Source organism: Tamandua tetradactyla, chromosome 5, assembly GCF_023851605.1.
Source record: "Tamandua tetradactyla isolate mTamTet1 chromosome 5, mTamTet1.pri, whole genome shotgun sequence".
In the NCBI taxonomy this organism is placed as follows: Eukaryota; Metazoa; Chordata; class Mammalia; order Pilosa; family Myrmecophagidae; genus Tamandua; species Tamandua tetradactyla.
In genome coordinates, this window is record NC_135331.1 from 64,967,719 (window position 1) to 64,981,531 (window position 13,813).

The 13,813-nt window shown below is 35.5% G+C and overlaps 1 protein-coding gene across 9 annotated transcripts in view; it reads left to right on the forward strand.

Annotated features, from left to right (window-relative positions):
* The first annotated feature begins 5,072 nt into the window (after positions 1-5,072).
* Positions 5,073-13,813, forward strand: part of LOC143682480 (uncharacterized) — a 77,116-nt gene continuing 68,375 nt past the window's right edge. For all 9 annotated transcript variants that reach the window (XR_013175155.1, XM_077159158.1, XM_077159157.1 and 6 more), the window contains exons 1-2: positions 5,073-5,227; positions 13,657-13,802. Coding sequence is in view for 8 of the 9 variants with exons in the window: in XM_077159158.1 (XP_077015273.1) it covers positions 5,182-5,227; positions 13,657-13,802 (192 nt within the window). In the remaining variant the exon portion in view is untranslated. The remainder of the gene's footprint in view (positions 5,228-13,656; positions 13,803-13,813) is intronic.

The following is a 13,813-nucleotide window of genomic DNA, read 5'->3' on the forward strand; positions in this document are numbered from 1 at the left end:
AGTTCTAAGGCTGAGAAAACATACCAATTAAAGCAAGTATATAGAAATGTCCAACCTAAGGCATCCAGGGAGAGATACCTTGGTTCAAGAAGGCCAGTGAAGTTCAGAGTTTCTCTCTCAAGTGAGAAGGTACATGGTGAACACAGTCAGGGTTCCTCTCTCATCTGAAAGGGCACATGGTGAACACAGTCAGGGTTCCTCTCTCATCTGGAAGGGCACATGGTAAGCACAGCATCATCTGCTAGCTTCTTCTCCTGGCTTCTGTTTCATGAAGCTCCCTGGGAAGCGTTTTCCTTCTTCATCTCCAAAGGTCACTGGTTGATGGACTCTGCTTCTCGTGGCTATGTCGTTTGCTCTTCGCTCTCCAAATCTTTCATTCTCCAAAATGTTTCCTCTTTTATAGGACTCCAGAAACTTATCAAGACCCACCCAAACGGGTGGAGACATGTGGTCACCTAATCCAGTTTAACAACCACTTTTGCTTAAATCACATCTCCAGGGAGATGATCTGATTACAGTTTCAAACATACAGTATTGAATAGGGATTATTCTGCCTTTATGAAATGGGATTTAGATTAAAACATGGATTTTCTAGGGAGCATACATCCTTTCAAACCAGCAAAACCACCATAAACTTAGTGGCATAAAACCACAAATATTTATTATCTTATATTTCTGGAGATCACAAGTCTAAAGTGGGTCTCACTGAACTAAAAGGTGTTGGAAGGTGTGAATTCTAGAGACTTTGGAGGAGAATCCATTTTCTTGCCTTTTCAAGCTTCTAGAAGTTTCCTGCATTCCTTGTCTGATGGTCCCCTTTAATCTTCAAAGCCAGTAGTGGCAGGAAGAATCTTTCTGACATTGCATCCCACTGATACAGACTTCTTCCTCCCTCTTCCACATTTAAGCATCCTCACAATTACATTTGGCCTGCCTGGATAATCTCTTTATTTTAAAGCCATCTGACTAATCACCTTGATTCCATCTGCTACCTTAATTCCCCTTTGCCTTGTGAGGTAACATATTCATAGGTCCAGGGATTAGAAAGTAGATATCTTCAGGAGGATGTTATTTTGCCTGCCATAAGAGGTGTTGTGAGTCCTTTCTCTCCGTGACCCTCTCTGGGCTTGCAAAACCTTACATTTTCCCTTTTCTCTTCTTTTCCCCCTCATCTCCCAGTGGCCAAAGGGCACTTCACACTTGCTTTTTGCCTTTTCTTCTCTTCCAGAGACTCAGTGTTTGCAAGACTGCCCCTGTACATCATACTGAAGGTTTTACATCTTGCATACTTTGAAGTCTTTTTCCTGTAGTCTTTTCTCTACTCTGCCTGGACACTTTTTATAGTATTTTTTACTTCGAGTGGACTTAAATCAGAGTGGTCTTCTAGCAATAAACTTTGGGACCCTTACCTCTTCTGTTCTCACCACAGTTTTTCTGGGTCTGTTTTTGTTTGCCCTAAGGTCTTGCTGTGGGATGAGGCAAGGGCTGGCTCCTGAGATACACACATGGATATTCATTCACAGAAAGTTTGAGTTTCACTATACTTTGTTCTCAAGACATGCCAAGTACATTACTTTTTGTGTGGGTATGCTTATCTTTTGTTAATGTTTTGCATCATTTTGGCTGGTAGCTAAGCTGTTGTTGTCTTAAGATAATCCCAAACTCTATATTGCATCTTTATTTCACAATATTGAGGAAATCCTTCAACCCACAGAAAAGCACTTACAAATGGTAATTTTTAAAATAAGTCACCTTTCAAATATGGGCTACCCCTTATATCCACTGATCGTGGTGCTTCAGAGAAAATTAGATGAATTTCTTTGAATGTTAAATGTCTAACAGCATGTATCAATGGCTTAACTGTCATTGACTGATAATTGTCAATTTGGAAGTTGTCAAAGAGCTTTAGACAGTTTAAACCTTGGTTGTTTGGGGGGACATTTCAAAGATATCTTTATATATATGTATGTATGTATACATATATATTTTTTTACAGTAGACACATCAGTGCTTTGTAGTCCTTATAAGGACACTGATTCTTCCCTTGTGAGATGTGTGGCCATTGGAGGGTTGGGTTAGAGAAGTGACATGGTCTGATAGGATCATGTATTTTAGCAGGATCACTCTGGGAGCTGTAACTGAAGAAACATTATGAAGAGGTTTGGCCTGAATTGGAGACCAAGACACAAACTATTCTAATGACACTATTAAGAAATGTTGGGTTCTTTTACTAGGTTTGCCACCATGGAGGTAGTCAGATTCTAAATATGTTTTGAAAGTTACATTCATAGGATTTCATGAAAAATTAGATATGGTACCTGAGATAAAAGGAGTAAGTAGCTGAGGATGATTCTAGCTTTTGTTCTGAATAGTTGGAGGGTTTGTAAGGAGGTGCCTTGGACAGGAGTTGTAGAAGTTTATTGTTGGAATATTAACATCCAGAAAGAATTTGTTTTGTACGCAGGTGAATATATAAGATTGGGATTCTTTCAATCTCATATATTCTCTCAGGATAGAGGGCTAGACTAGAGTTATAAATCTTGAAGTCATTAGCATATAGATGGTTTTAAAGCCATGAGACTGGATAAGATCATTAAAGGAGTGAGTTAAGAGAGAAAAGAAGACTAAAGTCTGAGCTCTAGACACACCAGTGTTAAGAGGTTGGGGTGGGTGTGTTGTGGTGAGTAGAAAATAACAAAAGAGACTGTAATGCAAAAAAGAAAACTAGTGGAATATGGAGTCCTAAAGGCCAAATGGAAAGAATGTTTCAGAGGGGAGAGAGTGATTTGATGTTTCAAATGCAGCTAACAGATAAAGGAAATGAGGACTAGGAAGTGGGTAGCAATTGAAGATCATTAGTGATCTTGCCAAGTGAGTTTCACGTGGAGTGAAAACATTATTCAAATGAGTTCAAGAGCATCTGGAAAGAGGAATCGGAGGCATCAATCATAGACAATTCTTTGGAGGCTTCTTCCTCATGCTATAAATGGAAGTAAAGCAATGGAATGGATGCTTGGGGGAGAAGTGGGCAATAGAGAGGTTTTGTTGTTTTAGGTGGAAAATTATAGCATGCTTGTATCATGGTGGGGCTTATCCAGTAAAGAGGAGAAATTGATGATTCAGGAAAGGGTAGACGACTTTCAGGTCAATGGTCTTGAATAGGGATCAAATAATAGGATCTTGTCCAAAGTGAAGACAGAAGCACTTATAAGCCATGCCTGTTAAAGATGGGCAGGTAAACGCTGGTAGGGGGATAAATGATTGGTGATACTCTGCGGAAACCCTTTTCTGATGACTCATATGAGAATAGTCATGCAAGTTAGAAGCAAGAAGGGAAGTTATGTAAATGTCATCTTGGAGACTGAGGGAGAGAATGGATCTGGGAATCTAGTGTGATTGCCAAGCTTCTCCTTAGATGAGGGGTTATATACTTTTAATATATAATAAATTTAATTTTTATTAGAGAAGCTGTGGGTTTACAGATGAATCATGCCTAAAATACAGGATTGCCATCTACCACCCCACCATGTCATGAGGGGTTATACATTTTAAAGGGAGACCAGGAGCACAGTGGTACATTTTTCTTGAACCATGTTCTGCTGCACAGATGTAGGTGTAGAAAAAATGAGAAGTCTGAAGGTATTTGACAGGAATCTTTGAAAACATGATGATGACAGGGTCCCAGCCATTCTCAGATGTTATTTATTGGTTGGTGAAGGTTCTGGCCATTGAAATTTTTTTTTTTTGTAAGCCCTCAAGATGATTCAGAGGCTGTGGCAAAGTTAAGACAACTGGAATGTTGCAAAAAATATACTCGAAACAGGTGGGAATATAGAGCTAGAGTTGTGGGTTATAAAGCTGGAAAGATGAATTAATGGCAGTTGTGATTTTTTATTATGCAGTTGTGATTTTATCTCATTTATTTCTGGATGATATAGATCTAAGGTTTTTAGACTTGGGGAAATTCCCAAGATGCTTAGAAAAGATAGAAGTAGAGGAAATGTCTGACAGTTTGCATCTCTATCCCCAACATGGTAAATATCCAGAAAATTGAGATATAATACTTTAGGTATTTGATAGCTTTTAACAGCTTATGCTAACTTGGATAGAAGCAAATCAATTTATAGATCTTTACCAAATAATCTACATTACATTTTTTAGCATAGAAGGCTTGTGTGCTAAGTTTCAACCTAAACCTAACTGTATGCAAAATTGAGAAAAAATCATTTCGTTATAGAAGTTCTGACAGAAATTGAATGTGGAGGGGGATACTTTTTCAATCTTTTGATATGAAACACATAAGGTTATTCACATTTTTTCAGTATATAGATGAATTAGTGCTGTGTGTGACAGAGGAAAGAAAAGGAAAAATATGATGTCTCTCCCAAGATATGCCAAATATATTATTTTGAAGCTAGATTTTGAATCAAGTGTTTTTCTATATGTCTCATTCTCTGAAGTGGTTAAGACAGTGGAAGAATTTATTGTTCTTTTGGCAAATGATAATGTCTCAATCTTCAAAAAACAAACTAATATATTTCTATTTGGGGCAAAGAAGACATGTAAGTCACAGGTTAGAGAACTTTTTATCTTATTAGATCATGAAGTTAAAAATAGGCATGCCTAGAAGACTTATTGGATCAATTTACAATATAATTTTATATTCTTTACCTTTCCTGTGAAAAGTTGCAAAAATTTTGCCTTGAAATAAAAATGTATTATTTTTTTCTTGTGAATCCCTTGTCTTCAAATGTTTTTAAGAAATTACAGAAAGAGAAGCAAGAAACCAAATACCAAGGGACATTGCACAAGTACCACTTCAAACTGAAGTCAAATGCAAACAATTCAAGCAATGATGTAATTGAGGACAACAAGTTTTTTAGGGATGCTTGTTCCCTCTGCTATCATTTATGTTTCCATAGCCAAGTTTCAATGATAGCGCAGTTTAGACCACTCCCGGAAATAATGTAATGGCTGCTCCAGGAGCTCAGGAATTCCTTTGATGAACTCTGAGATTGGTAACAATACCTTCTAAAGGTCATGTTGCTAGGTAACAGCTTGTTTCCTTGGTCATGGTGAATCCATGGGAGACCCTCAAAGGAGGCTGCAGGTTCTTGGTGGATAGCTCTCAGATCCTTTTCTGGGAGCGATGATGAAAAATGCCTTCAGAAAAATAGCTTTATGGAGGCCAGAGGAATTTTAGGAACTGGCAAAACATGTCCGAAAGGTAGGAAAACAAAATGTTAAAAGTAACTTAATCATTACTTAATAGAATTAAAAAAAAAAAGGTAGATAATGTTGCCAGGTTAAGTTTCATTTGAAAAGGTAAATTCATGCAACCTGGGTTACTGAGAAACAATTGCTTTGAGAGAGAAGCAAACCCCATTGCCACTCTCTCCCCTAATACCACGACGTAGCTGTTTACAAATGCAGTTCAACTTCTGTGATCATTGTGGTAAGCGAGAGAGGTGGATTTACCGCTTTAGTAATGGTGTATCTATAGATATGCAGGGGTCTTGAAGAGGGTACTATGAATTTCAGGGGAATAAGAGACAAGAAATTTCAAAAGAATTGTCAATGGTAAGTTAACTTTAAACGAAATTACTACCACAAAACTATTGGCTCACTAAAACCACAAATCAGTTTAATAAGAAGCCAAACCCCAATCTTGTTTCTTTGTACTCCTAATGTCATTTCTGTCTCTAAAAATGTTTTTTAAAACAACATGGTAATTAAACAATATACAGTTAGCAGGTTTGCTGGTTTCTTGAATATTTTGTCTTTGGTGTATAACTGGGATCTCTTCTTAAAAAAATAAAATTTGTACATTCAATTTTCAGGATTAAGTATGTTGTGATAGACACCTATTGCACTAAAATTATTGATGATTATGGGAACGTATTACACTTATTTTCATCTTCCATTTTCTGTTTATAGTTGAAAGGAATCATGCTTAGGTAGGTAAGCGTCTGGAGGCCAATGCAGTGATAGAAATTCTACCTTATTACCCAACTGTGTCCATTTCAAGAGTAGTTATGTTTATTTTAATGTTAAAAACTAAATGTATACAAAGGAAAACCAAAGCAAAAACCTAAATGTGCCATAATTTGGAGAGATGGACATGTGAAAGTAATAAAACCAAAGGGTGAAAATGGTCAGAAATTATGGGTAGAATTATAAACTTCACTTTTTGACACTTGTTTACACTTTTTAAAACAGTATAGCAAGATTAGGTTTATTTGGGAGATATGTAAAAAATTATCTATACTGTCAGTATTATTATTTTTCTACTAGTAAATCTTTAAAATTATTTTAGAGACAGGGTTAAAAAGTGATGCCCAGTTTACAAATTAAACTTTATTCTCCACATTTCAAAGGAAGAAAAGAAAGGTTAGTTTTTTTAGTGCCATTTTTTCCCCAGTTACACTCGTGCATGTCATGAAAAGAGAGTCTTATTCATACACCTTCCTAAAATACAGTCAAGTTTATTTAGGATTTTATGGTTTTATCTCTGTCCGCAAGATCTACATCAATCACACATTATCCTTTATCTAGGTTCTTTCCTCTTGTGGTGTTGTATATGGTTGAATTTTCAAAGTTTTAACAACATAGGGAGTAGAAACAGGGATTTTCTCAAGTATTGAAAATTTTCAAGGTTGTATTGATAGATGTTGTCACAACTGAATTCTAAAACTTTCCAAATGTAATCTGGTAGAGTTAAGGAGATACCTCAGTATACCTCTATCTTCGCTTCTGGTATTTGAGTATATGCTTGTACTTCTATAAATTTCAATAAATCCACTAATAGCTATTGAAGTTTACAAGCTTTACCTCTACAGAAGTTTAATAGATATTTTTCTTTTATTTTTGTTGAATCTTAATATGGGGGTCTAATGAATTTATAAAAATGTGCTCGGTGCTGGAGGCATAGTGAAATGCAAGCTTTATAAAAATGCACATTAGTTCACATACAATTAAAATCTGACTCATTCAAATTAAAACAGAGGGGGAAAAATCTCCAGTTGTACATTTTTCAAAATTCAAATTTATTCCAAATGATTTTAAGATCAACAACCTAACTTAAAATATATGTTAAATCCCAGTATCTCTGTACTGAAATATTTTTGGAGTATCTTTAAAACATAGTGTTTCAGACCAGCTCATTAGTAGATTATTCTGTATTCAATTTCAGTTCCATGAAATCAATTTAGAGCCATCAGAAAGTACTGGTAAAGCTTAAATTTTACAACTGGGTATACCGAATTTGCCATATCAGAAAATACCAACCATTAATATCTTCTGATTTTATAAGAACTCCACTCAAAGTATTTTCTAGTATCTCTTTATCGTCTCTAGCCAGTAGATCGCACAATTAATTCCTACTTTACAAATGAATAAAATACAGGCATGGGGAGGACAGGGATTCTGGGTTTAAAACAAAATAAAAACGAGTGGGTAAAGACATCAAAGAGGCTGGAATGATACCTCTTTTAATCCCAATTTAGTGCTCTAGAGTTCATAGAAATTTTCTTCTGGTCCATGTCTCAGAAGTGCTGGTTTTAGCAATATCCCACAGAACTTGAAAACATGGCTCAATATTTTGGGGGGATGGGGGAAAATAAATTTTAGGATTTGGTAAAAGTGCCCATTTGCTAATTGGAAAATAAGGTTGAGCTTTCCTTCCTAAATATAAAGCTTTCTGATGAGGAAATGGATATACATGAAAGCGTTTGGAAATTGAATCCTATTAATACCATTTTGACAATGCCGAGAGGTCTTAAAACAACCACCTGGCCCTCTGCGCCACTACACCCCACAAGGTCTCGCTCAGCCCAGCAGCTCAGCCCCACCTCAGAAACTAGGCCATCTGCCACTTCCTCCTTTCCTCACCTTACAAAGTTACATAATCACCAAGTGGACATTTTAATTAAACAGATAGCACCCTTTGCAGCAGGCAATTTATGAGGCTTAAACATTTGTGATTGCAAAGGACATTGCAATCTTCTGATGAAAGGTGCTCATTAATTGATAAATTATATTATTGTTGTTTTTCATGCAGGATTCTCAGCTCACCTGATGTCTTTTTTTCAGTCATTCTACACTCGTTTAAGCCAAGAATAGATGGCCAATTCAGATAATGCCACCTATCTTAAGAACACTATAAATTGCCACTGTGAATGCCTCTGGGCTTTAGCTATGACACCTTCTCCGTGGTAGCTTTATATTAGGGCATTAATAAAATGAATTCCTCTTTCATAAGGGTTTAGATTTGTAATTTATGATAACTGTTTGTTCACTGCAGGCAGAAAGATGAAAAATGAGTAGATCAACATGCCAACTGAACTGCCTGAGTCTGGTTTTATTTCCTTTTTGGAAAGAGAAAGGATTTAAAAAATCAGATGGATGTTAGCTGCAGTATGTCCTCATAGGTTGTACTACTGAAAGCTTAACTTTTGTTTTCAGTAAATTAGAGCTGCTCAGATTTACATGTTCTCTTAACTAGTTAATTATATGTGGTTAAGTGGAGTAATCAAAATTAGAAAAATCAATAGTAATGATCTCCCGTGATAACAGTTGCACCCTAATGATGTTCGAGCTTTAGAGCTGTTAAAAGCGTCACAGTAGCTTATTTGAATCTAGTGGTTAAGAATTTAGTCATTAAAATCTAGTAACTAAGAACTAATGGTCATTTGCTAGAGTGACTTGGACAAATTCTTCAATCTCTCTGTGTCAGCTTCCTTATGTATATAATCAAAATAATAATAATGGTGCACATCTCATTATGTGACTGTGATGATTAAATGAATTAATATATGTAAAATCCTTAATAAAAAATCCAGCACGTGAAGAAGTATGCAATGCATATTGTGTAAAATTATTATAGTAGTAACAGTGGTAGTTGTCAACACAGCAGTTTAACAAAAAATCCCACCACTTAGGACAGAGTCCATATCATCTGTCCTAAGTGATATGTTAATCTTCTGAGTATTAAAGATGAGAAACTGACGATCAGAGTTATTAAGTACCTTGTCCAAGGTCACAGCAATAGCCATTCCTTGAATTCTAGGGTTCACTAGTCTTGTAACATTGGCTTCTGTGATATGTGCATTAAGGCAGGTGTAGATGGTGTAGGAGTTTGGTTTAGTTGTGCAACATGGATGATGCTCTATTTTTTCTTATCTTTTAAACTAAAAGATATGAAATGATCTTATTTTGCTGAGATTTCTCAAAAAAAAAAAAACAGGCTGCAGAAAATTCCAAATGAAATTTATAGTAAAAGTATCAGAATGAAGGTTTTTGAAAATGCCCCAAAGGTTTTGTTTTGTTTTTAATCACAACTCCCTTTTATCACTGCACTCTGTTGTAGTGCCCAACCTCTCAGAGTAGTAAACTGATTAGAATCTTCTCAGATGACCTGTCTTCACCTGAAACCCTTGACCCTTCTTCAATTCATTCTGAAAAAAAAATTGAGCATGACAGTGTGTGTGTGTGTGTGTGTGTGTGAGAGAGAGAGAGAGAGAGAGAGAGAGAGAGATGATGGGGATTTTAGTTGCCTACTTACTTGAGTTTCCAAGTTTTAATTACCTTCTATTATTAATAAATGTCTAGTGGTTATCAGAATAATGGCCTAAAAGATTCTTTTAGTTTAAACCTGAAAAAAAAATGTAAACTAGGAAGGTGAGATATTTTTCACTTCCTTTATAACTTGACTTCACCTTATAGCTGTTGCACATAGCCTGAGGCACTTCACAAGAGAGTATGGCGAAAACCCAACCAACTAGATACTTCCTATCAGATTTTATGATTTTTTTTTTCTGTGTGCTGCTTTAGGGAGATAATATAAGCAAAATTAAACCTTTTCTCACAGTTTAGATTAAAAGTAAGAAAGGGAAATTTCCAGGTTATTCTACTAAGCCAAACTTTCATGGGTATCACTGGAGTTTAGAATCACAAGACACCAGTCATTAAAGAAATACTCAGCCACATTCATTATCTTTATTTTCCTGTTTTCATTTTGGCAGAAAATGGCTAACAAATTTTAGTAATCGAAGATAAATGAAACAAAAACGTCAGTTAAACCAAAGTCTTTACATTCTGATATAGTATTTGCCCTTATTTTTGTCTACCTAATTGTTAGCCAAATTCCAGCTAAACGTAACAGAATTTACCTGCTTCAGGAAAAATAAATTTCAAAGAATTTAATGTTGTTTTTCTAATGTTTGCTAACTTGTTTTTTTATGACAAGATGTTTTTTGGCAATGTCAAGAAATAATGTCCAAACTATGAAAGAATTGTTCAAGTGGAAAAGATATGAAAGACAAGTTTTTAGACTTTTCCACATAATTAAGGCCAAAATCTTTATTTTTTAATTTAACGGCAGTTGGAGGAATAGTTTTCTCCTTGGAGGAATAGTTTTCTCCTTGATGGCTGCTGTTTGAATGGCATAGTCATACTGTTTTTCAGAATATGAGTAATGGCTAGTGCTAGCCAATTAATAATCTATTGTACCAGCTCAATTAAGAAACGGAAAATGAATGATGTTTCTATATTGTATTTCATGAAGGCACTCTCAATATAAAAGAGATGTGAATTTTCTTGTAAAGCAAAATTTCTATAGAGGCCCAAGAACTATACCATAAAATATAGAATGCTTTCTCTTAAAATGCTTGAAGCCTAAGAGAAAATAAATGCATTAAAAGGGAAAAGAACCCAGAAATAGAGAAGCATGATCTTTAAAAATTTTTCTTAAAATAAAAAGCGTATTTAGGTATTATTTTAAAATTATTGCTCAAATAATACTGTGGAATTGTAACCCAGACTAAACTCTGAAATCTGTTCTACAACTAATTGTTGTGTTGTACTTTGAAGTTGATTGCTTTTAGGTATATATGTTATTTAAAGGGAAGGAGGAGTATAACAGAGAAGTGAGGATTTGAAAAATGAGTGTGGCTGCTGAGTCATCATACTGATATTTCTGTTGGTCCCCAGTGTCTTGGAGCAACTAGAAGAAAAAACGAAAGATTGTGGAACTGAAACCCAGACCAAACTTTAAAATCTGTTATATAACTATTCGTTAAAATATGCTTGGAAATGTATTGCTTTTCTGTATATGTGTTATATTTTATAATAAAAACATTAAAATTTATTGCTCAAAATAATATGCAGCAATGATTTCAGAAAGAGAAACTTATAACCATTGGTTATGAGAAAGCAAAAGGTAGGAATAACAAAGAATAATAATTAGTAAAGGAGAGCAGAGAAGACACTTTTTATCTCAAGATCATAAAAATGAGACTACAGAGAGAATTGGATTGCTGTTAAATGAACTGATTGAGAAGCATTTCAAAGTGAGTAAAAATGATTAAAGAACCTGACTTTTTAAATTATTTGCAACCATTGCAAGAAAATATAAGGGGTTTGGGGAGAAAATTAGGGGTGGGGGGTGGGACTTAAGGCCGAGCTTCCTGGGGAACCAGTTAGAAAGTTTAGGGATTCTTGTACCTTCCAAACCTGCACCTCTGTTAAGAAAGATAATCCAATATATGGACCAAACTTCACTTTGATATCTTTTAATCGTGTATCTATTTGTGTGCATTATTAAATTTCTTTTTGTAAGGCATGCAGTCTATGTAGGCACCTTACATTTCGGGAAAATTTATAGTGACTATTAGCCATGAATATGTGCTTTGGACCCTGACAAAATGTACAAGTCCTTCTGAGACCTAAGTACATTTCTAGGATATCATTTATCTCTCTTCTAAATAGAAAACATGGTACTTATAACTTATTGTTTAAATGAGATATTAACATGTAAAGACTTTAAAAGAGATACCCAATTAATTACATTCCCCTATCCTTTAGAGTTGACATCCCTTCTCAACATAAAAATGTGAGGTGGGACATTGTCCAAATATCCCTACAGATTGAGAGAAGGATCACAGGGGAAGGAGGAGTTATAGCCAAGAAAATAGAGTTTAACAAACGAGTAGGACTGCTAAATCGCTATATTAATATTCCTTCCAGCTTCCAGCGTTTTGGAGCATTTAGAATGAAAAATCTGAGCTAGTGGAATGGTAAACCTATGACCAACTCTGGGATCTGTTCTGTAGCTACTTGTTGACGTGTGCTTTGAAAATTATTGATTTTTTTCTTTATTTTACAATAAATATATTTTATTTTATTTTACAATAAAAATGCTTTTACTTCAGATATATATGTGACACCTGAGACTGAGTTAGAGCGCTGAAGCTATGAAAGTCAGCAGTACCTCATAGTGGAACTGTTTAAAAAGTTGAAAAATGATCAGACTTCAACTAGAGTTATGAGTGAAGCTGATCTGCATAGGACTAAGGTAAATCAGAATACAAGGCAAAGGATGATATGGACCATATTTAAAACTTCAAGTTCTGTGTGTGATGAAAGAGAGAGAGAGATGTTTATTTGGTGCAAAATTTATATTTTGGGTAGTGCATTATCTAATTTAACTTATATGGTCAATTTATTTGAAAACCATAATTACATGGAATCTTGAGTAGAGTGTGAGATCTTCTTGATTTGTACAGGTTAGTGTGATGCCCTGATATGTTCCAGAGTAATTTGGACAGTGAATAAAGAAATATTTGCAAAGTCCCCTTGGAGGACTAGGGAGAAAGGAGGAAATATTCAACTTCCCCAACTAGGAAATCCATGATATTCTAGCAAGCAGTGGGGACAACCAATTCAATAGACTGAGCCTTTGATCTTGAGGTTTGCCTTTATGAAACTTATTCCTGCAAAGGAGAAGCTAAGCCTACCTACAATTATGCCAAAGAACCTCTTTTGTTGCTCAGATGAGGCCTCACTCTCTTAACCAACTCAGCAGGTGAACTCACTGCCTTCACCCCCACGTGGGACGTGACTCCCAGGGCTGTAAATCTCCCTGGCAATGTGGAACAGAAATCCCAGGATGAGCCAGCACCTGGGATTATGGGATTGAGAAAGCTTTCTTGAACTAAAGGGGAAGAGAGAAATGAAAAAAAATAATGTCTCAGTGACTGAGATTTCAAACAGAGTCTTAAGATTGTACTGGAGGTTATTCATATGCATTATAAGGATATCCCATTTTAGTTTTGTTAACTAAACTATATGGAGTGGATGGAGTGGATGGAGGGAATTACCTGAAACTATTGAGCTGTGTTCCAGCAGCCTTGATTATTGAAGATGATTGTATAACTATATAGCTTTTACAATGTGACTGTGTGGTTGTGAAAATCTTGTGTCTGCTTCTTCTTTTATCAGGGTATGGACAGAGGAGTAAATAAATAAATAATAAAGTGGAATAAAGCATTAAAAAATTGGGTAGGATGAAATACTAGTGTCAATAAGCGGGAGGGGTCGGGGTCTGGGATGTATGAGTTTTTCTTTCCCTGGAGTGATGCAATGTTCTAAAAATGATCATGGTGACGAATACACAACTGTGTGATGATATTATAAGCCAGTGATTGTATACTATGGATGGACTGTATGTGCGTCAAGATTTCTCAATAAAAATACATTTTTTAAAAGTTTTTATAAAAAAGAGATATACAATCACCTCCCAGTGCCTGCCCAAGGGGGTGGGGAGGGGAAGAGAGATATAAAAACACTTTAAGCATTTTTTTTTCTTTTTATGCTCAGCTCCTCAGGTCGAAGCACAAGCAGTCATGGGATTTATCCATCTAATTCTTCCTACTACTCTGAAGCATGTGAGACACTCTCTCAGGCAGCCTTTTCAAGGAGCAGAACATTTCCATATGCATTCAAATTTTGGAATATTATCCCCGGTAAATATTTT